Source organism: Rattus rattus, chromosome 11, assembly GCF_011064425.1.
Source record: "Rattus rattus isolate New Zealand chromosome 11, Rrattus_CSIRO_v1, whole genome shotgun sequence".
In the NCBI taxonomy this organism is placed as follows: Eukaryota; Metazoa; Chordata; class Mammalia; order Rodentia; family Muridae; genus Rattus; species Rattus rattus.
This window is the reverse complement of record NC_046164.1, coordinates 28,419,597-28,442,655: the sequence shown is the minus strand read 5'-3', so window position 1 is coordinate 28,442,655 and position 23,059 is coordinate 28,419,597. Positions and strand designations below refer to the sequence as shown.

General features: G+C 38.2%; 1 protein-coding gene across 3 annotated transcripts in view; it reads left to right on the top strand.

The window, feature by feature from the left end:
• Positions 1–19,706, top strand: part of Gabra4 (gamma-aminobutyric acid type A receptor subunit alpha4) — a 76,321-nt gene extending 56,615 nt beyond the window's left edge. For 2 of the 3 annotated variants that reach the window (XM_032915832.1, XM_032915833.1), the window contains one exon: positions 17,216–17,349. In XM_032915832.1, the coding sequence (XP_032771723.1) occupies positions 17,216–17,229 (14 nt within the window). In that variant the 3' untranslated portion in view covers positions 17,230–17,349. Of the gene's footprint in view, positions 1–17,215 lie in introns of all 3 variants that reach the window. The other variant, XM_032915831.1, reaches the window with a different exon arrangement.
• Positions 19,707–23,059: the final 3,353 nt, after the last annotated feature.

Sequence of the window (23,059 nt, the reverse complement as noted above, 5' to 3'; positions counted from 1 at the left end):
TTACATATGGAACTAACATGTTTTAAGACTCATTCTCCAGTTTGAAAGTAAGGATATTATTTGTTTAAAGGTACCTCTGGGTTACAAACAGAATTGAATATCTGTTGAGCACAGATAGGCTAAGTTTCCCCAAAGTATATAAGTAGTGTTTAGTAGATTCAAAGTGTGTCTACCTGGTTATATAATCTGTGGTTCTAACATTAATTTCATTAGCAGCTAATATACTGTCATGTGACAATGGCAATGGTGCTCCATAGCTTTGAAGTTCAGGGTTTACTTTGTAGAAGTTATCACTTGACGGAGTAAGCAGTCTCCTACACCAGCTTCATTGTATACTTTGAATAGCAAGTTTCTAAACAGTTTTTAAGTGCTGTGATGAAATGTAAGAATTTGTTAGAGCACATTTAGGAAAAGCTCCTCTTAGGAGTAATAAGCAAGAGTTTTATCAGATATAGAAAATACAGGTTTTGAGTGGTGGTTCAATTCACCATTTTTTTCTTTCCTTTTTTTTATTTGATGTATTTTTATTTACATTTCAAATGATATCCCCTTTCCTGGTTTCCACCCATAACCCCCTTATCCTATCACCCCTACCCCTTCCAGTAGGATGTTTCCCCACCCAGCCACCCACCCCTTCCCACCTCCCTACCCTGACATTCCCCTACACTAGGGGGTCAAGCCTTGGCAGGAACAAGGACTTCTCCCACTGGTGCCCAAGAAGGCCATCCTCTGTTACATATGCAGCTGGAGCCATGGATCTGTCCATGTGTACTCTTTGGATGGTGGTTTAGTGCCTGGGAGCTCTGGGAACGCTGATTGGTTGGTACTTTTTTTTTTTGATATATTTATTTACATTTCAAACGTTATTCCCTTTCCTGGTTTCCTGTCCATAAGCCCTCTATCCCCTTCTTCTCCCCCATAAGGGTGTCCTCCCACCCTCCCTTTACCACCACCCCCTGACATTCCCCTGCACTGGGGGTCCAACCTTGGCATTGTTGTTTTTATGGGGTTGCAAACCCTTTTGGCTCCTTCAGTTTTTTTCTCTAACTCCTCCAATGGGGACCCTGTTCTCAGTCCAATGGTTGGCTGCGAGAGTCCACCTCTGAATTTGTCAGGCTCTGGCAGAGCCTCTCAAAGGACAGCTATATCAGGCTCTTCTTAGCAAGCACTTCTTGGCATCAGCAATATAGTCTGGGTTTGGTGGCTGTATATGGACTGGATCCCCATGTGGGGTAGATTCTGGATGACCTTTCCTTCAGTCTTTGCTCCAAACTTTATTTATATTTTTATATTTTATATCTTTATATTTATTTTATATTATTTTAATTTTTATATTTTATTCATATTTATTTCTATATTTATATTTTCTAAAATATAGGTTTTGAGTAGTGACTTCATCTTTTTAAAAAATCAAACTTTCTTCAATTAAGAAAAAAATAATCCTAGTTGTTTATGGTGCCTCTTTTCTTCAGTCTCAATACTTACAAGACTAGGGTTTTGATTTTGAGGTCAGCTAGGGTGTACAGTGAGATCTGTTTCTAGAAACCAAATAGCAGAACAGGAAACAGAAAAGCTTTTATTTAACTTAATGTTTTATTGATTGTTGGAAATTTGATGTAACAAAACCCAGTCCCATTCACTTCTCAGTCCTCCCACATCTACCCAATCCCCCTCCCCCAAACCTTTATAACTATCCCCAAAACAAGGGGAAAAAAACCAAGTTTAATTTATGTTGCCCATATATTCACTAGAGCATGGTCAAACTCCCAGTGACCAGCCCCTTAAAGAAAACTGAGTCCTTCTCAGACACCACACCTACCAGAAGCCGTCAACTGTGAAGAGATAGTCTTCAGCCCTTAAGAGTTCTCTCCAGTGGATTCTCATCTAGACTGTTTCCTTTTGGGGAGACTTGGGGAGAGATGCTGTCACAGAGACCTTCTATTGTCTCTCATTCTCAACTATGAGTCTGCGGTTATCCGTACCACAGCAAAAGAAGCTTCCTTGCCCCTTTTTATAGTCCGCAGGAGCACAAACATGGACTTTCACATCGGCGGTTTCACCATTCTCTGCATACCCGAGCTCTGTTCCGCCATCATTCAACATGAGTCTACTTTTTAAAAGCATCTTCCCACGGACCTGCCCTCCTCTAGTTTTTCCAGAAACACTGAGGACTCAGCGGAACTAAGTGGCATTTGTTGCTAAGATAAAACTTTCTGCAGAACAAGTTATCTGAATGTAGTCCTATTTATACATATATAGGCTGGAGCATAGGGAGTATTTGTTATATAGAATCTATAAACATTTTATGATAATCTAGTAACAGAGAGAGCATACTTTGAGTAGGAATAAGACCAGGAAGCAGGGCTAACAAACCATTTTTAAACACACTGGAAAGATGTATTATCAACCTGAAGAGGTAATTATCTGTGAAACAAAGACGTAGAATCAGTATTTAGTGTATAGTCCAAACTTCATACAGTGGAATTCAGATCTGAAAAAAACAGGCTGTGTACTAACTTCACTGATTTAGCTGGATTGCTGCAGATCTAGTTCAGGAAAGTACACTCGTGCTTTAAAAGGCTCCTAAACATATGTATTTACAGTTTCTAACAGACTCCAAAGGTGGTTAAGCGTATCATTTGGAATTCAAATTACAACTCTAAACTGAGTGCCTCTGGAAGATCTTCTCACAATTATCCTGAGTCGGAGAACTAAAGCATTAATACAATTTCATGAGTCATAGCAGCAAACTGAAGTTTTTAATGAACTTTGTTTCGTGTATCGCCACCCATAGTACATACTCAGTGCATTGTAGAGATATAGGATGGGGATGATTCAATATTTCTGCTTGAGAGTGCTGTTAGTAGATATTATTTTGAGTAAAATGTACACTATTGCCCAAGGTGATTATTTCAAGAGAAAAATAAGACAGAAAGGAGAAGGGAGATTTTAGAAAGTCAAGAGAGCTGAAATTTTAATTCTCAAGAGGAAATTTCCTTCTTTCTCATCTTTCCATTACTGAGACAAATATTCAATTGTTCCTGTTATTTCCGGGCGCTCTCTTCCCTTGACCTTCAGCCCCTTTCAGCTTCCATCTTTAATATCTTAGCATAACCATCACATTGGTCAGGACGCCTTTTCAGCTCAAGGGTGAAGTGATGTATCTTCGATTGACACATAAGTGTTTATTTATGGTATTTACTTATTATCACAATGTTTAACAAATCCTGGGTAAACTTTTGAAGACTTAAATATTTCTACTTTGTTCCTCCAATGCTCAGGAAAATATCTTGAAGAAAAATTAGACTTTTAGTAAAAACTTCTTGACTTAATTAATAAATGCTTTTAGTCAATGTCTTCAATGAGGCATTTTGATTATTACATTAATTATAGATCTTTTATAAAATTTTCCTAGGCAGTAATATCCAATGGTAGATAAAACATGACATTTGTCATTTTTCCTCTAAAAAGTGTATAAATAGTTAAAAGTATATAAATATTTAGATAGACTAAAATGACAGAGATTTCCGAGAAATTCAATAGGCAGCTTAACTCATCAAATACATCTTTTATGTCACTTAACGATTTTGTTTTAAAATGCCTGATTACTGGAGGGTTGGTTTTTTTTTTTTTTTTGTCTGTTTTGGTTTTTTGTTTCGTTTTGTTTCCTTTTTCTGTTTATGTGTTGGATATCTGGTCTTGATGAATAGCTGCTTTGTGGACAATGCTCCTGGTGTCTGCTAATACAGATAAAATTGTGACTCATGCTATTGCTATGACAGCTTCCTAAAGGGTTGGCATAGACCTGAATCTTTCTGAATGACTATTTGTTATAGCACAATTTCATGATGATCAAATTTTATCAACTGTACATGAGGAATAAAACTTGTGCAAAGAGAGCCTGTTTTTTAATCTAATTTGGTAAATGCTCTGAAGCTGCAACAAATTATTTTCATAAGATGATGTTGGGCTAAAAGAGTGCATTTATTTGACCGTCCAATTTTGTTTTTGAAAACTTAGATTCCACATTTTCAGATTAAATACTTAACTTGTATATGAAAATATACATATTTATGGGGCTGGGGAATAGTGAGAATTTTGGTTTCTTTGAAAAACAGAAATATTATGGGGATATGTTTTTATTTTAATCCCAAGCGTGGGATATGGGCCATCTTCAGATTTCCCACAGCAGCTGACTATGATTTGCCCCATGCAGGGGCATGATTTTGCCAGCTGCAGATGGTTTCTGCAATTTCGTGATGTTTGGAATTTTGAGGGCTCTCCAGAGGGTATATAAATGCTAGGTCCCCAAAAGGCAGCGTTGTTATTGGCTGTTGGTTGGTTGTTGGTTAGTCACAGTCTGTTATGTAGTCCTGTACAAAGAGGAAAGAAAAAGAAATTAGACATTCTGCTAGCAAAGATCAAACTTGCCAGGAGGAACTTGACTCTCCTAATCAACAGGAAGTTGTTTAAAGATAATGGATAATGTCATCCTCTTTTCTCCTCTATCCTTCTCTCTCTCCTATCTAGTTTTAGAGGTTGAAAGAGTAGTTAAAAATGGGTGGAGAAGGGTGGAAGAAAGAAGACCTACAAAATAGCCAAAGTCTGGGGAGAGATGGATGGGCGCTTAAGAGCACTTGATATTCAAGCAAGAAGACCTGAGTTGGAATTCTTAATACCCACATAAAAGCTGCCCATAGTTATATATACCTGTAACCCCAAGTTTGGAGAGTGGGAGCAGATCCTGGAAGCTAACTGGCTAGCCTATCCCAAACATCAAGGTTCAGTGAGAGACCCTGTCCCTTCATCAAGGTTGAACATGATAGAGAAAGTCTCCAAAGAGAATAGTTGAAGCAGGAGAACTTCGTTGTTGTTGTTGTTGTTGTTATGGAAAGATTGATTTAGCACTTGTTTTCTGTTGTTTTGATTTTTTTTAAGATTTATTTATTTATTATAGATAAGTACACTATAGCTGTTTTCAGACACACCAGGAGAGGGCATCAGATCTCATTACAGATGGTTGTGAGCCACCATGTGGTTGCTGGGATTTGAACGCAGGACCTCTGGAAGAGCAGTCAGTGCTCTTAACCATTGAGCCATCTCTCCAGCCCTGTTGTTGTTTTTTTTGTTTGTTTGTTTTTTAAGGTTTCTGTTAGTAGCAAGAAAACCGGTTTGTTGATGTTGTTTGTGTTTTTCTTCTCTCCTATATTACATTCCTATCTCTGTTTGCCCCCCTCCCTCTCCTTCTAGTCCCTTCCCTTCTCTCCTCTTCTCCCATCCACTTTTCCTTCATTTCTTTTCAGAAAAGGACAGAACTCCCATTGATATTAACCAAACATGGTATACCACATAGGACTAGGCACCTCTATTCATATTAAAGCTGGACCAGGCAACCCAGTAGGAGGACGAGAGTCCCAAAGAAGGCAGAAGAATCAGAGACAGCCTATGTTCCCATTGTTAGGAATCCCACAAGAAGATCAAGCTATACAATCCTAGCATATATACTGAGGGCCTAGGTTGGATCATGCAGGCTCCCTGATTAGCTATTTAGTCTCTGTGAGCCACCATGAACCTGGGTTAGTTGATTCTGTAGGTTTTCTTATGGTGTCCTTGACCCCTCTGTCTCGTACAATCCTTTTGGCCCCTCTTCAGCAGAATTCTCCTAGCTCTGCCTAATGCTTATCTATGGGTCTCTACATCTGTTTCCATTAGTTGTTGTATGAAAGCAATTGGACTAGGCACCAATCTGTGAGTATTGCAGGATGTCATTAGGAATCATTTCATTGACATTATTATTATTATTATTATTATTATTATTATTATTATTATTATTATTATTATCCAGTCATGTTTGGTTCTATTCTAAGGTCTTTATGTTGTCTAGGCTCTGAGTCCTGGCCCTCCAGGCAGAATCAGGGGTGGACTCCCTCTCATGCCATGGACTATGGGTTTCACGTAGGGCAAGTCATTGTTTGACCACTTCCAAAATTTCTTCCCCATATTTACCTCAGCATGTATTGTAGGCAAGATAAATTGTAAGGTTTTTTTTTTGGCTGGGTTTGTGTCCTAACTCATTCACAGAAAGACTTGCCACATTATAGGAGATGGCTGGTTCAGGCTCAGTGTTCCCCGTTGCCAGGAGGGTCACTCTCTTAGATTCCTAAAAGTTTCCATTGTACTAACTCTTCCCCAAGATGGCTTCCAGTTCCACTTGTGTCTCCCAGTATTCTCCCCACACCCTCCACACACCTGATCCCTCCTGTTCCCGGCCCCACCTGCTCCCAGTCTACCTGCATCTCTGGGATGAAGCCTACTTGATACTAATCTTCTTGGGTGTATTTGCTTCTTTTTGTTACAGAGCTTTTGTGTGTGTGGTGTTAAGCTCTGAGTATGCAATCTCACTAATTTCCTTTTTTTTTTCTTTTTTCTTATTCTTTCCTCATATGCTAACTACATCTCTATTGCAGTTTTCCCTCCCTGCCTGCACCAGCCTCTCTCTCTCCTGCCTCCTATTTCTTCCAGATCCATCTCCCTTCTCATCTCCCTAGGAAAGTGCAGGCCTCTCAGAGATATCAACCAAATACAGCATAGCAAGTTAACAAGCTACAACAAAACCAGGCACATATTCTTACATCAAGGCTGTATCAGGCAACTAAGTAGGAGGAAAAGGGTCCCAAAGGCAGGTAAAAGAGTCAGTGACATCCCTCGCTCCCACTGTAAGGAATCTCACTGGAACAACATCAAAGCCCACAACTATTTTTTTAAATGGATCAAATCATTTATTTATTTTATTAGATATATTTCTTTACTTAAATTTCAAATATTATTCCCTTTCCCTGTTTCCTGTCCATAAGTCCCCATCCCCTTCCCCTAACCCATACAGGTATTACCCCTTCCACCCCCTTTACAGCCCCCCTACATTCCCCTGCACTGGGGGATCCAACCTTGGCAGGACCAAGGGCTTTCCCTTCCACTGGTGCCCCAACAAGTCTATTCTCTGTAACGTATGCAGTTGGAGTCCTGGGTCAGTCCATGTATAGTCTTTCAGTAGTCCCTGGTTTAGTCCCTGGAAGCTCTGGTATTGTTCTTATGGGGTTGCAAGCTCCTTCAGCTCTTTCAATCCTTCCTCTAATTCCCCCAAAAAGGATCCTGTTCTCAGTTCAGTGGTTTGCTGCTACCATTGACCTCTGTATTGGACATGCTCTGGATGTGTCTCTCAGGAGAGCTCTATATCCGGTTCTTTTCAGCGTGCACTTTCTAGCTTCATCAATCTTATCTAGTTTTGGTGGCTGTATGTGTGTGTATGTATATATATATGCCACATGGGCCACCTGTGGGGCAGGTTTTGAATGACTGTTCCTTCAGTCACTGCTCTAAACGCAAAGGACCCTAGGTCATATGCATACAGCCTCCCTGATCTTGGTGAGCCCGCTTGAGTTTCAGCCAGTTGATTCTGTGGGCTTTGTTCTTGTGGTGTCCTGAACTCTCTGGCTTCTACAATACTTCCTCCCTTCATCCACAGGACTCTCCAAGCTTTGCTCAATATTTGGCTGTGAGACTGCATCTACTCCCATCAGTTGCTGATGATGATTATGCTAGGTTCCAGCCCCAGTACATCTCGCATGCATGACAAACTGTAGGTCAATGTTTTGTGGCTAGATTGGTTTCCTAATCCCTCCCCTTGAGGCTTTGGCTGGTTAGAAAGGATGGCAGGTTCAGGCTCCAAGTCCTCCATTACTACAAGTCTTACATAGTGTTGCTATCATAGATTCCATGGAGTTTCCATTGCTCTAGGTTTCTACCTCACCCCTGAAATGCCTTCAATTCCAGTCATCTCTGCAAGTATTCTCTCTGCCGCCCCCTAGCCAATTCCTCCTGTTCCCATTCCTCCTGCCTCCAGACTATAGTTGAAATCTATTCTATTTCTCCTTGCCAGGGAGATCCTTGCATCATCCATAAGTCCTCCTTGTGCATTCTAGCATGAGTATCTTTTCCTTTACAGCTAATATCTACTTATATGTGAGTACATATCATGTTTGTATTTCTGGGTGTGGGTTACCTCACTAAGGATGATTTTTTTCCTAGTTCCATCCATTTGTCTGCAAATTTCATGATGCCGTTTTTTAATAGCTGAGTAATACTTCATTGTGTAAGTGAGCCACGTTTTCTTTATTCACTCTTTGGTTGAGGGACATCTAGGTTGTTTCCAATTTCTGGGGTGGGGGGAATTGGAGAGATCTCATTCTAGCAACTTAACAGCACATCTGTACGTTCTAGAAGAAACTCAAGCAAACATGCCCAAGAGGAGTAGATGACAGAAAATAATCAAATGATGTATGAAATAAAAAATAGAAACAAAGAGAATAATACAGAGATTCAATGAAACAAAGACTTGGTTCTAATTTTTTTGTATAGGCACTTAGTTTTATAAACTTCACTCTTAGCAACGCTAAATTCATTTTCACTGAATTTTAGGAAATATTCTCTCTCTCTCTCTCTCTCTTCCTTTTTTCATCCTTCTATCTTCCTTCCTTTCATTTATTCTATCTTAATCCAGTTGTTATTCAGTAGAGAGATGTTCAGTTTTCATAAGTTTGTGGGCTCTGTTGTTTCTGATGTTGTTGAAATTCAGTTTTAATCCATGGTAGTTGGATAAGATGCAGGAGGTTTTTTCAATTTCTTTTTATATCTGGTGAGACTTGCTTTGTGACTGAGTATGTGGTCATTTTGAAGAATGTATTCTCTTTTTCATCTACATGTTGTCTTGCTAATGTTTATTGCAATAACACATAGGTCTGGTAGGAGGTCTCTGGCTTCTGCTACTCTATCAGTACTAGAACCTCACTGGGACTCCTCTTTGATGTTCTGTTGTTGCTGTGTGTCATGGAGATCATTCCTCCATCTCTCTTGCTCCCACACCCTCAGGGCTGGCTCACCAACAACACGCCCACCCTACCTATTCCCTCTCCAATCATGGCCACCTCTACCCTCCTAGCCAGATGAGGTTCAGGGCACATTCTCCTGAGTGCTGCAACAGGTGAGGGACAGGGCTAGCTCTCCTACTTTTATGACTCTAGGACCACGTCTCCCACCTGCTGCAGGTGGTCACATTTGAGGAAGAAGGAGGGTATCTTTCCCTTTCTCATGCCACAGCATGGGAGAAAAGTGAAAGAATCAGCTCTCTCAATCTCATATCCTTCGGGATGGCTCACCTGCAATACTCACAATGTATGGGTCAATCTCTCAAGTACTGCAGCTGACTAAGGTGAGGTCAGGTCTCTTTATCTCACACCTACAGGTACCAACTTTCCCATGTTGCCCAGGTATGGCATGGGACCAGTTCTGCACAGTCCTCAGATATCAACATGTCTCAAGACAGCAGCTCAGACCCAGGATGTCTGCCTAGCCTTTGGTGGTAACAGACCGCTACTGCTGCAGGACATGGACCCAGATGTGCCTTCTGGTGTCAGCCAAGGCCAAGACCCCACCATGGTCCCAGGTGGCATCAGACTGTTCCTCACTACCAGCTACTCACATCAGGCTGTTCCTCACTGCCCTGGAGTCTCCAGTTCTGCCTCTCTTCATTGTGTCCACATCTTTCTGTTTCTCTTTCTCTTCCATTTCTCTACCATTTTCTTTCTTTTTTAGTGGCACCTGGGGTTTCTGAGTGTCTGGGGTTGTCTTAGGATTGGTCTCAGGAGTGCCCTGCTTGTTCATTATGACAAATGAATGGCAGGGGTCATGAGATATGGTCTGCCTCCCCTCCCAGGCCTGCACAGTGCCTGACTGTGGCCATCTTAGGCTAGCTTCCTATCTAGGCCCTATGATGCAAGTCTGATGGTTGTCTGGACCTCTCCCGTGCCCAGGTTGGCCTGAGTGGCCCATGTGAGGGTCATTTGTCTCATACTCATTCCTGTAAGCCCATGGTTTCAGGCGAGGTTCTTCTAGTCTCCAGCTAGCTTTCTGTCCTGGGAGCTCATCTCGGTCGAACCCATAGGAATCTGAGGAGGACAGAGTTTTAATAACAGTGATTATTAAAGCTTTATTAAGGCTTGCATTTATGACTTTCTTTGATGCCTGTTGCCTTCTACTCTCTTACATCTGTTGACCTCGCCCCTTCATTCTTTTGAATACTATAACTGAAATAAGAAATAAAGGAAAAAGTTGACTCTACAACACCAGAGAGCTATGTTCACAGATGCTATCATTTTTAATATTCAATTATATTTAGAGAGTGGGCTACTTAGTCAGGAACGCTACGCCAATGCTGTCGTATCATAGTATTACGAAGTATACGTTTGTGAGGAAACATGGGTTATAGCTGTATTCTAGCCAGTTTTGTTTTCCTGATGACTAGAATTTAGGTTTTACCAATAACTTATAAAACCAAAGAGACAAAGATCTGATATAATAACCCAGGCATATCTAGCTTATATGACATATTTGTTAGTATAGTTTTTCCTACATGGAGCACAGCATTGATTGTGATGCCTTAGTTAGCCAAAGCCCGTGAGCATTGTGTCAGCTGTGAGAGAGCCATCATCTCTGTTGTAGTGTGCTTTGACTTCCCCCCAAATTGCACTTTGTGTTCACTTTGCACATAAGTTAATTCTCATCTTTACTATCAGTACAATTTTATATTTATTCACATTTATTTCTTATCCAACTACCAACATACTTTCTTTGTATGACGTCACAAGAGCCTATTCCTTGCTTTAACTTTCAGCTGCTTTTCTAGTTATTTGAAACTTTGTTCATAAATTATAGATCGTTATAATGTCTCCTATAATTTTTATTTACTATAATTTCTAATTTCTGATTGCTTTTTTTATTTTGCACACAGACTCTTTATATCTGACCTCAGTTAGATTAACATTTTGTACACTATTTAGTTGATGTCTACTGCATGCTGTGTGTTCTGCTAAGCACCTTGTAGGTATGGTCTCATTTATATGTCCTCATAATGATGAGGACAAATACATTGTTAATGTCATTGCAGAATGGAGTCTGTGGTTCTGGGAGATTGCATAACTTGTGACCATAACTATAACATAACAGACTCAGTACTGGAATTTAGCCATGTCTAGTTTGAGAATCAAAATCCTAACCAGTTAGACAGTTTTTTAAAAAATAATAAATCACATAATTAATACACGACCCATTACCTCATTGAATGAGACTCATCCATCGCAGTGTTTGGGTTTTGGGAAAGCTGGATTTGCTTGGCCCTTTTCCTTCTCTGGGATAAATTGGCAAAACTGTTAAAAAAAAAAAAAAAGCAAAACAAAAAGCAAGAAGCAACCCCAGATAGCATTCTGGAGACATCCACTGTACCCAGCTGAGAATTTCTGCTCTGACTGTTCAAGTTGCCAACACGGTAGCTTCTCTCACCGGCGACATATATAATATATAAAGTGCTTAGGAATAAAAAGAACCACCAGGAATTGCTCTGAAACAGAATTGACCACAAAACCACTTATCTCAAAGAAATCCTAATGTTTCAAACCCTCAAATATGAAACAGACAAAATGAATTGTCAAAGATCTCAGGAAGCGGTTGGTTAATCCAAATAGAAGATAGTCGTTTGTTCCAGTCCCTGGCATTGAAGGTGATATTTCTATAGCTTTTGGAAACGCGAATATTGGATTAAATGCTAACACTGGAAGGAAATGAAATATAATAAATTGGGAACTCAGTGTTTTCATTTCTACACTCTGGAGCTCAATATGTGATAGAATCCCTTGGTAACTATTTATGAAATATTTAGCATGTTTATTTGGAGGTGGCGTTTTTCATTTCTATATGAGAGAACTTTCAGAAACCACTATTGGTAGATCTCTGTAAATCATCTGTGGGCATATATTTAGCAGCTCTACCGCACTTCTTTATTTCCTTCTAAAATAAGACATGTGACCACCCTTGAAACCTGCTCTAATAGCCTCGAATAAATGTCTACACTATTTGATTCTTATTTTGTGTCTATCTGACTCATTGATATTCTGGAAGATAAACCTGTTCATTATTAACCTTGTTAGTTTTTAATTTAGGAGTGCTAAATTACATTTTATTAAACGTCATTAGCTCCTCTGGCAAAGAACATGAACGTAGCTGCTCTCATTCTGCAAACCTAAGCTTTGTTACTTTATATCTTTACTGTGAGTAATACGTTGAGATGAATTTTAATTTTTTGAGCTAGCATACTTCTTGAGAGACTGTGCCCGATCACAGACGTGGCTGCTGGATTGCTTGGATCTGATCCTATTTGCTCCTGGCTGCTTAGTTTGTTGGTTGTTTTCAATCTGCCACCTCCCATCTCCGCCCCACTAAGTTGTTAGTTTTTTTCCCTTTAGGCTATTGTGACTAGTGTAAAAGTGATTTCGAATTAAATTATTTTTTTTTATTTCAAATTATGCTTAGGTCCTTGTTGGAAACTACTGTATGTTTGTAGAATACTAATAGAAGTCACTAAACTCTATATGAATCAAAGTCACACTGACTGACACTTCATTTGTTCCGAAACTTGACTTCGATACCAGTATTTTTTCCTAGTTATCCTATACTGGAGAGGAATGGATTTCTAAGTACTTTGGTGGTTTATCATCATGACTAATCTTTGTGTCGATGTTGTTGGTCTTGTTTTTTGTTTTGTTTTGTTGTTTTTGTTTTCTGAGTCAGGATTTCTCTGTGTAACAGTGCTGGATGTCGTGGGACTCACTTTGTAGACCAGACCGGCCTCAAACACTCAGAGATCCCCTGTTCTACTTCCCTAGTTTTAGGATTAAAGGAGTGCGCCACCAGGCCTGGCCATGAAGACAAATATTTGCACAGTCTACCTTCAGACATAAATAGAAGATAATTTAAATAGCATTTGGTTGCTTAGCAAAGAACAAAGATTTAAGTCTCAAATTAGCCAAATTCCTTTTTTCTTTGAGTAGGCCTTTTCAGTCAGATTTAGAATTTAGAAAATAAATTCTAAATAATTCATAGAGTTTAGAAAATCCAGATATTTTATTTACTTTTTGTATTACCTACAAGAGTCAAAAGTCAACTCCACAATTAAACAGTAAGCTTGGAACCCGGTAAAAAATGTTTTTTTTCTTTTTGGTTTTGTTTTGCTTTTATGAAAACATTTGCAGGATCTTGACTTTTTATAATTCTTTCATCTTGGTGCGAAGATCAGTGACTCTTACTGAGTAATTTAAACTACACTCTATGCTCTAGAAGCTCATTAATACATTTAAACTAAACAGACACACATTTGTTTTTTCTTTCCATTCAGTAATCCTAATGATTTTATAATATTTTCTTCATTCCCATTGCTTCTTGCTTTGTTGATGCATCCTTCTAAATGTCCTTAATTGTTATAGATGATATATATATGTATATATATACATATATACACATATACATGCATATGCATATATACATATGTATATACATATATGTGTATATATATTTATTAGAATATAGTTCTTAAACCATCAGAAATTCACTTCTACAAATGTCTGATGTACATATGACAAGATTTGTTCAATTCATTAATCAACCACGTAGGTGGAAAATTAGCTCAAAATCTTTTGGAGAAATGGCAATTTATATCTGCGTATTTGTATGAAGGGTGGAATTACATGTGACAGGTCAGAGATCAGAGGGAAATTTCAGATGTTTGTCCCTGCTTTCCACTGTGTCTTGAGACAGAGTCTTCATTGCTCAGGACTATGTACACAAGGCTGTCTGGTTTACAAGCTTCTGGCCATCCTTCTGTCTGTAGCTCATACCTTGCCATAGTAGCACTGGGGTTATAAATGTGTTCAACTGCTCCTTGCTTTATGTTCAGGAATTCAAACTAAGGCACTCACACTTGCATCAAAAGCACTTCTACTCATGGAACCATTGTCTCAGCCTCTTGTAAGCACATTTTAAAAGTAATGCATTCTAGAATATAATGGGTAGTTTTGATACAGAGGTGTCGCATGCCACATGGAAAAAGAAAACTACTTACATTTTCTGCTGGGCAGGAAGTTACAACTTAGCATGGAAAGTTAATAGTATTTAGTCACTAACCCAACAGTAAGTAGCAGAATTTACATTCAGGTAAATTATGGGGAAAACAAAACAAAACAAACAAATAAACAAAAAACCCATAAAACTCACATCCCTTGGATGGTCTGCTGATACATATGCCTTTATAACATTGAAAAACTGTACCATCCTTCTGATTTCCAAGTTTTGAATAAACTTCTGAATGGTACGTTTTTGAATGCCTCCATCACATTTCTAAGTAGAAAGCCATTTGGTACAGCAAATTTAAGACAGTAATACTTGGTATAGTTTCCAACCAGTCAGGACCTCTGTGCTGTTATTTTCCTTCTCAACAAAGTGAAGTGACACTGAAATTTCTCCCAGTTGAAAAGGACTGTAATTCCATTTGTCAAGCACAAGGAGAATTCTGAAAAACAAAATGCATCTTGGTCATTTAGCAAGTGTGTGACATTAGGCAACAGCACCCCCTGAAGGTCCTCTAAGGGTTCTGGGTAAAGCAACCTTTTCGTTAGCTTAAAAGGTTGAAAGAACTCCTCATGAGAGAGGTTTGGAAACACCTCCTGTCTGAACGTTATTTTATTAGTGTAGAGATGTTAAACTGTTGAAGACAACTCTGCCTAAGAAGTCTTAACAATAGTTCTGTATATACAATAAATATTTACTTCTGCTTTCAATTCTACGGATCAGTGTGGAATTTCTGCTTGTGTTGATTTAGCTTTTCGGGCTATTTACATTATTCTCTTAGCTGGAACAGACACATCAGCATGTTGTTCGGTGTCAATGGGGTAAGTGATTACACGCCAATGTTTCTTTTACCCTACAAGTTAAGTTGGATGTTTTCTTATTGTCTTGGTTGCAATATTTTAAGCTTGATGAAATAAATCAGAATTCTTCAGGTAGATTCGTGTATGACATACTACCATTACCACATTGCACACTATTGACTAAGGGAAGATGAAAGTAATTTATGGGGAAATTGACTCCATCTCTTGATCGGGGAGGAGTGTGCACATTACATGAGGCATGGCTATAAAGAAGTTCTATGGCTTGGAATATGCTTTGTAACCAACTTACGACCTAGAATTTACAGGACTTCAAGAAGTTCTAGTAGAAAACTTGTCCAGAGGGAATCTTTAAGAGTCTCTTAAATACTCTTCCACTTTGTTCTAGAGAGAGGATAAGTTATTGGTGTCAGCTTCATCTTCTGACCTTGCTGTTACAGTTCATAAATAGTCAGTAGGGGTATGAGAGCCACTGTCACAGTTTAGATCTGTTCATTCCATATGCCTTAGGTAAAGCCTTTCTGAGTTGGTTTTGACACTTAAATCCAGCTAATAGGAGCACTCATTTGTTATACATATGTCTGGGATCCTGTCAAGTACAATTTTCTTCTACACTTTCTTTTCTGGTTTATTTGTTTTATTTTATTTTATTTTATTTTTGTCCTGGGGAAATACTTCTTGCTTAAGTTCTCCTGAACATAGCTCAGTGTAGACTTTAGGAAATCTTTCTTCAACCTTTGTCTCTTAAGTGCTTTGTCCTGTAAATGCTAGCCACTGGTAGTCCCTCACATTCTCAAGTCATCTGTTTTGTTCCAGGGGTCTACTGCATTTTTTTTTTCTGTGTCAGTTTTTGTTTTGTTTTTGATTTCCTGCCCCACAATATGGAAAGTCTCATGGTTAGTTCCTCCTCTCTCAGTGACTCTCGCCCTGTGTTGTTCGAGATTAGTGTCTTCTGATGATGACTTGTTTGGTATATTTTATCTAGGTCCTTTCTCGTCATTCCAACCAGGAAAAAAATTAGTCTCTGTTATTGTACAATTGGAGTTGGAAGTCATGCATCTTTAGGTTTAGCATTAGAGAAGATACAGTTTTCTATACACACCCCAACTTTTTTGTAGAAGAAAACAGTACAAAACTATCAAGCTAAAAACAGAAACCCACACGCACATGCTCATGCACACACACACACACACACACACACACACACACGCTCCTACTATGTATTCAATTAATAATTCCTCACTTTCCTTCTCCATTTACTTTCAATTATTTAACTTTTTATTTACTGATTTTGCATATATGTATAAGTTTGCATGCGTGTGCACATACGTAGTGATCAGAGAGCAACTTTCCAGAGTCATTTCTCTCCTTCCATTATGTGAGTCCTAAGAAATGGAACCCCAGTCACTGGGCTTGTCAGCAAATGCCTTTCCTGGTTGAAAGTTCTCTGTGCTCCTGCTTAGTATTTTGTCCCAGTTTTTCTTTCAATATATTTACTTGTCTTATATTCTTTTAAGTCATCATTTATTTCCTATAGTAGTATCACACTTCAAAGGTATTTTTGTTCTTTCTGATGTTTATAATATTATAGAATAAGTTTAAATTGATAATTTTTTTCTATAAAATGGGATTTAAGAATAGTAGAGAGGGGGTTGGGGATTTAGCCCAGGGGTAAAGCGCTTGCCTAGGAAGCGCAAGGCCCTGGGTTCGGCCCCCAGCTCCGAAAAAAAAAAACCAAAAAAAAAAAAAAAAAAAAAAGAATAGTAGAGAAAGTTTAGGGTACAGAATGGTTATCTCCAGCCTTCAGGTTGATTTTTTATTTCAGTTGTCTCCTCTGAAATTAGCTGCCATGTGTTAGGTTAAGGTTCTCATTAGCTCAGCTGCCATCGGCTGGGAGGAATACTCCAGAAGGACATGAAGAATGTGTTCTAAGCCTCTCCAGGTCTACTTTGGTTCTGTTTTATGAAACTGCTTTCTTCTGTTTTCGAGCTCAACTCATTGACCTTGAAGTCATAATTCACAAGTGCAAGAGGTGTGGAGTGAACCTCTAAACAGCGTCCAAGTGCAGTACTGAGAAATATAGTTATAAAAAGTGCCCGTCTCACCAAAGTTAGTTTGTATTTGCATATTTATAAAATTGATGGTCTATGTGGCCTGCTTTTTCCAGTAACCCATTCACAAGCTTCTTCTCAGTTCTCTGGACTTCTCCATCTTCTTACTTACTATTTAACATAGCTAGAAATAAGCAATGCTTTTGCTTATTAAATGGCTACAGAGAATTTTAAAATGGTTAATTTTTAGACCCGAGTAACCACATATTTTATCTTTGAATTGTGTACAGATCTACACCAAATAACATAATCCATGTAATTTTTAATGTATCTTTTCAGAATACACATGCTAATTTGAACATGAGGAAAAGAACAAATGCGTTAGTCCACTCAGAATCAGATGTCAACAGCAGAACTGAGGTGGGGAACCATTCCAGCAAGACCGCCGCTGCCCAGGACTCTTCTGAAACCACTCCTAAGGCCCACTTGGCTTCCAGTCCAAATCCATTCAGCAGGGCAAATGCAGCTGAGACTATCTCTGCAGCAGCAAGAGGTCTTTCATCTGCCGCATTGCCCTCTCCTCACGGGACACTGCAGCCAGCTCCTTTGCGGCCGGCGTCTGCTCGCCCGGCCTTTGGAGCTAGACTTGGGCGCGTTAAGACAACAGTTAATACGACAGGGGTACCTGGGAATGTGTCAGCCACACCTCCTCCCTCTGCTCCACCACCCTCTGGATCTGGCACAAGTAAAATAGACAAATATGCTCGTATTCTCTTTCCAGTCACATTTGGGGCATTTAACATGGTCTACTGGGTGGTTTATTTATCTAAGGACACCATGGAGAAATCAGAAAGTCTAATGTAATTTTGTTGCTAAAGCAATTTCATAACAGTGATGGAAATACAGACTGTCTTTTTAAATGTTTTTAAAGGTAAGTATTCTTTACTAAAATAAAAATTCTATGTAATTTTTTCACTTTAAAAAAAATACAAGGCAGATATGGAGAGAGTTAATAATCTCTTCGGTGGCTAGAAAGTGAACTGCCTTTGCTTATAGAAAGAAGGTTTTAAAAGAATCTATTCAGTGTTCAAATGAGATGGAACACAGAGCATTATGGAAAGTAGGAGCAAGAGAACCAGAGCCAGGAGGGATATATGGTACACATTTTTTTGCACTGAAATTTGAAAAAAAAAAGACTGAATTTTTTAAAAATATAACCCATGAAATCAAACAGACACTGAAAACTTCCCAATGGCACTGCCCTTAACCAGAACTGTGTGCTGGAAGTCATATGCAGTGACCTCTGCAGTCTTCATAGTACCAGCAAAATAAGACCTTCTCTGTTAAACACAATGCTGGGAAGAGGAAAACGGAACAAAACAAACACTGATCAATACACGACACCTCTGCTGCATCAGTAACAGACACCGACCAGGGCAAATGTGTTTTCTGGCACATAATTGGTCAAACACTACTTAACAGTTGACTTGAAATGTTGTGCTTCGAGCCAAAGTTAAATTCATTGTATAAATTCTTTTTCCTAGTAAGTCATTCAGTTATGTACTGTATACATTGACCACATAGTTCCTCAGAGCCTGGAACCTCCTGCGTTCTAGGTGCTGTTTAGAGAATCTTCTAAGGAAGCTCTCTCACCTTCACAAAGATACTTCAATAGTAGGACAGTCAATGCATGTTAAAGAACCATAATTTAGCCGAGGACATTATGTTCTTTAATGAAGGCCATTTAGTTAGCGTCAGACAATATAGCCAATATATTTGTTTCTCCTGAGCTGACAAAGGAAAATAAATACAGTTCTTATAGCAGCTTGGAGATAAGTACATGTTAGTACAATCTAGATGATTGGTTCTCAAACTATAAGGAATTACTGATACAGGTTGTTCTATAGGTGAAAAAGTATTATATACCTGAAACATATAATTCTGGGCAATGGAAAACCTAACGTATTACCTGTGTCAGATTTGATTCAGGTCACATAATAGTTTGCCCACTGTACCAGAATCATCCAAACAAAAGACTGCACAGGCCGTTTGTCTGCTTACCCCAATAGAGAGTACTACTAACTGCTGAAATGCTAACGTCCTCCCCAGCTTCTGTGCTCTGAACATCTGTATGTCTGGCATGTTTTGTATTTGTTTTTCTGAGAGTTTGATAAGATTTTATAACCAAGCTACTTTAAAAATTAAAGAAGCAACTAGAGAAAGAAGAGAATAAAAATATCATAGCCTGAGGTGGGATGTCAGTGAGTGTTATGCAACATATCTGGGTTTTCAAGTGCTGACTTTTCCTTTTCATCATGGAGGCTTAAGCCTAATTGAATCGTTGCAGCTTTTAAAATAGCTCAATCCTGGTTGATATTTTTGGTGTTTCACTTCTAGATTCTTTTTCCTGTATCTCTACCTGTTCTTGGTATGTGTAAATGAATGTGGTCTGGGTGTGGGAAGGGGAAACATTTGATAGAAATGCCCATCTTATAGAAAGAATCTCTTATTTTCTGGGGTAAAATTATATTGATTCATATGAGCTTCTGAGTTACTGCATTGGTTTGTAATGGTTGCCCATGAGACTTATAAAAATTGAAAATGTCAAATTTTAATTGACTTCCAACTGAGAATTCGTTCTTTTTTTTTATTTCTAAATGTTTTGTAGAATTAAATCCACTTTAAAGTTGAAAGATGTTGAAGACATCTTTACTTATAAATTGATTCTAGCAAAATGGGGCCTGGGAAAATCTGTAAATATGTTTATACATTTAATAAAAAGTACTTGTACATAAAATCTTATAATAAAATCATTTCATGAGTGTTAAAATGGTTTTGGCCTTTGGGCCAATGCTTAGAACTATGATGGGAAGCCATCATCACTTTTGTACTAATGCATGATCTTATTGATTTAGAGAGAAGCACTTTTCCCTTTTTTCCCCTTCCCATTGTCTTTCTTTAAAAAATCGCATTCTTTCTCTATAAAGTTTAAACACTTTATTGGCCTCTTAAATTTTATGGGTTTAAAATGGTTTGAAAAATAACTGACTCTTCCTATCTTGATACTTCAAACCTGTGATTCCATTTTTGGGGAGGCTGAAGAGGAGGAATGCCATGAGTTTGAGGCTACAGAGTGAGTTCTAGGACATTCTGGGACAGAGTACAAACCAGCCTTCAAACAAAAGAACAAACGAAACCCTGGGTGAATAAAAAATAAAAATTAAAAAAACAAAACACAAATAAACAAAGTGAACTCCCCTCCTCTGGGGCTGGGGGAGAAGGAAGAGTTTTTGAATACTACCACAGGTAGCATTTAGGCTGATTGCAAACCTGAGTTTCTCCTTCCTGTTTCCCAAGTGTGTGGATTGTACAAATATAAGACTAGAAAGGACTTAGGAGCCAATGAGCACCGTTGTTTGCTCGAAGACTACATTTACCACAACTTTTAATCACTAGTATACAGAATTTATCTCATTTGCTCATGGCATTTTTAATAATAGCACATGACTTGTTGAATTCAGATTCATCTTTTCATTTTGTACATCGTTTATATCTTTCTCATAACTCGGAAGCACACTGGGTATTTTTGTGTGACAGTTTAGTCACCTTTCACCATCATTTGGAAGAGGATTATGGGTTCTCAAAGTACTGACCACCTCAGAGTCAGAGGATAAATCTGTTTGAGAATGATACCTTTGGTGTAACTCCATCTTTAAAGTTTGAATTTAGAATGACTTATATTTTACTGGAGAACATATTAATCTCGGTTTTCATTTCCATGTTGATGGGTTGTAGTTGTATATTAATTTCTAGTTTCCTCCTTCCATGGCTAGTTATGAAATACATTTTCACAACTAATCAATAGTGAAAAAAAACTTCTTTCTTGTTCACAGACCTAATGCTTTCTGTAATATAGACTTTAAAACGAGCTTCGTGAATCCAAAAGGAAAGCAGGGCATCGCCCTCTTTGATAGGAGAGATGAGTCAGAGATCAGTTACTAACGAAGATAAATGCAGTAGGCTGGAATGAACTTCTGAAAGGTCATTTTTCAATCATCTGCCTTAGCAGAGATGCTATTTCAAGTAATACATAGAACATGTGTGTATTTTACTTTTTTCTATAAGCCAGGCAATTCTTTCTGGCCCAGGAAAGAAGGTAGAAAATGTCTCCATTCTCCAGTTTCCTGATTCAACTGATCTTCACATCTAGTGTTGAAAATAATGTGCAGTAGGAAACAAAAAGAAGAGGATGCACTTGTTTTCATGTTCTGACCACACTGACATTCAGAATGAGTCCTGCAACCACCCCAGGGCTGAAAGTGGGGATTTAAACAGTCTTCAATTGGTTTAAATTTCAATATTATATGAATATAATAATAAATAAAAGCATATTCTTACAATAGATACACTCTATACTCTATATCCTGGGCCACAAATACATTAGTAAGGAGAAGTTTTATATTATTACTTCAAGCTCTGGCTTATTTCCAAGTGAGATGCCTTTATCATTCAAACAAGGTAAAATTTTCTTTCTCTGTATATTAACTATTTGCTCCCCCATAAAAGATTTTACAATTTAAAGATGAAAGAATATTGAGTATTTTTCCTTTTCTCTCTCTTTATCACTCAATGAACTCCTACTCAATGTTGGTTTAATTTTAAGATAGAGCTAAAAAAAAAAAAACAAAAAAAAAACAAAAAAGGCCATTCTATGAAGATGCTCGCGGTTTACCATTGAATAAATACATAGGTAGATTAGGAACTGCTGTGTGTGATAAATGTGTTGAGTTCAGAGCCAAGCCAAGATCAGGACTCTTGAAGCTACAATCCTCAAGGTATTAGAAACCAGTGTCTTAAAACTGAAATTTACTGCAGAAACCAAATACACAAGGCGTAAATAAGTGGACTCATCTCAATAATGTTTTCTTTTGTCTCAAGTTCCAGTTTTCCTAAGCTGTCTAATATTAATAGGGAACAGATGCGTGCAACTGTGACTGTGGCAAGGAAAGTTTTGACAGATGAAGCTTCTCAGGGGTGGCCATGAACTGAAGTTTGTGACCCGAAGTTCTTCCAGCCCAACTCCCCCAACACCCACAATTGAAAGTACATTTTCCTTCTGTAGTTACCTGGAACATGAAGGATTTAAAATGTCAAGCTAAGCTCTTCCTGTATTGATACAACTTTGAACCCAGGGAAGTGTATGTTGTTGGTAGTAGCAGGAAGTGGTAGAAATAGATAAGGGAGAATATTTTGGAAATTACTGAAAAAGATTGAACTTTACTCCAATTAGTGATGATGGGTTAAAAATATTACAGGATATTAAGGAAAGACTAACCCACTTCCGCTTCTGTTTGAAGAAAGCCCACTGACTGCTGTTGGAACTTTGGTTTGAAGAACAAGTGAGTCTTTTTACTTTTCCAATTAACTGTTGACTTCCGTTTCTTTTTTTAATCCTGAGAGTTTCACTATTATTTTGATATAAGAAATTTGTCTTATTACGATGAAAGGTAATTGAATAATGGCAGCAAATACTGATATCTGAGGTATGCACATGCATTTATACATTTAGTAATCTGCCTATCATCTGTCTAGATGGATACAGAGAAGAGATAAGTGTGTGAATCACACACATATACGTTAAAATGATTAAAATAAAGAAGTCATAAACTTGAGAGAGAGCAAGAGGTGCACAGGAGTGATTGGGGGAGGAAAAAGTAGGGAGTAAATGATAGAATTATATTACAATTTCAAAAATAAGAAGTACGTTAGAAACAAAACTAATTAAAAATTAAAAGCAAATAGTCTGGGGGATCACCATAAGTCACAATTGAAGGCTGGCGTAGTCTATAACTCAGAGAGTTCAAGGTCAGCCAAATCTGTGTATAAAAAACCTGTCTTCAAAAGCCTTGCCTCTTCTTCCCAAACAACATGCCACACACACACACACACACACACACACACACACACACACACACACACACACACACACACACTAAAATAGAGTTGAAAATGCAAGAGATCAGAACCAATGGAGTCCTACTAAGGTGAGATCTCCATTTCATAAACATGATGCCTGATACCTTTGTAACAAGATTTGCAGAGAGTAATAGAATGGTTAAAAGGTATAATTTTATAAATGGTGAGTCACGTATACAGTTATTAAATATTCAAAGTAAAACTGCT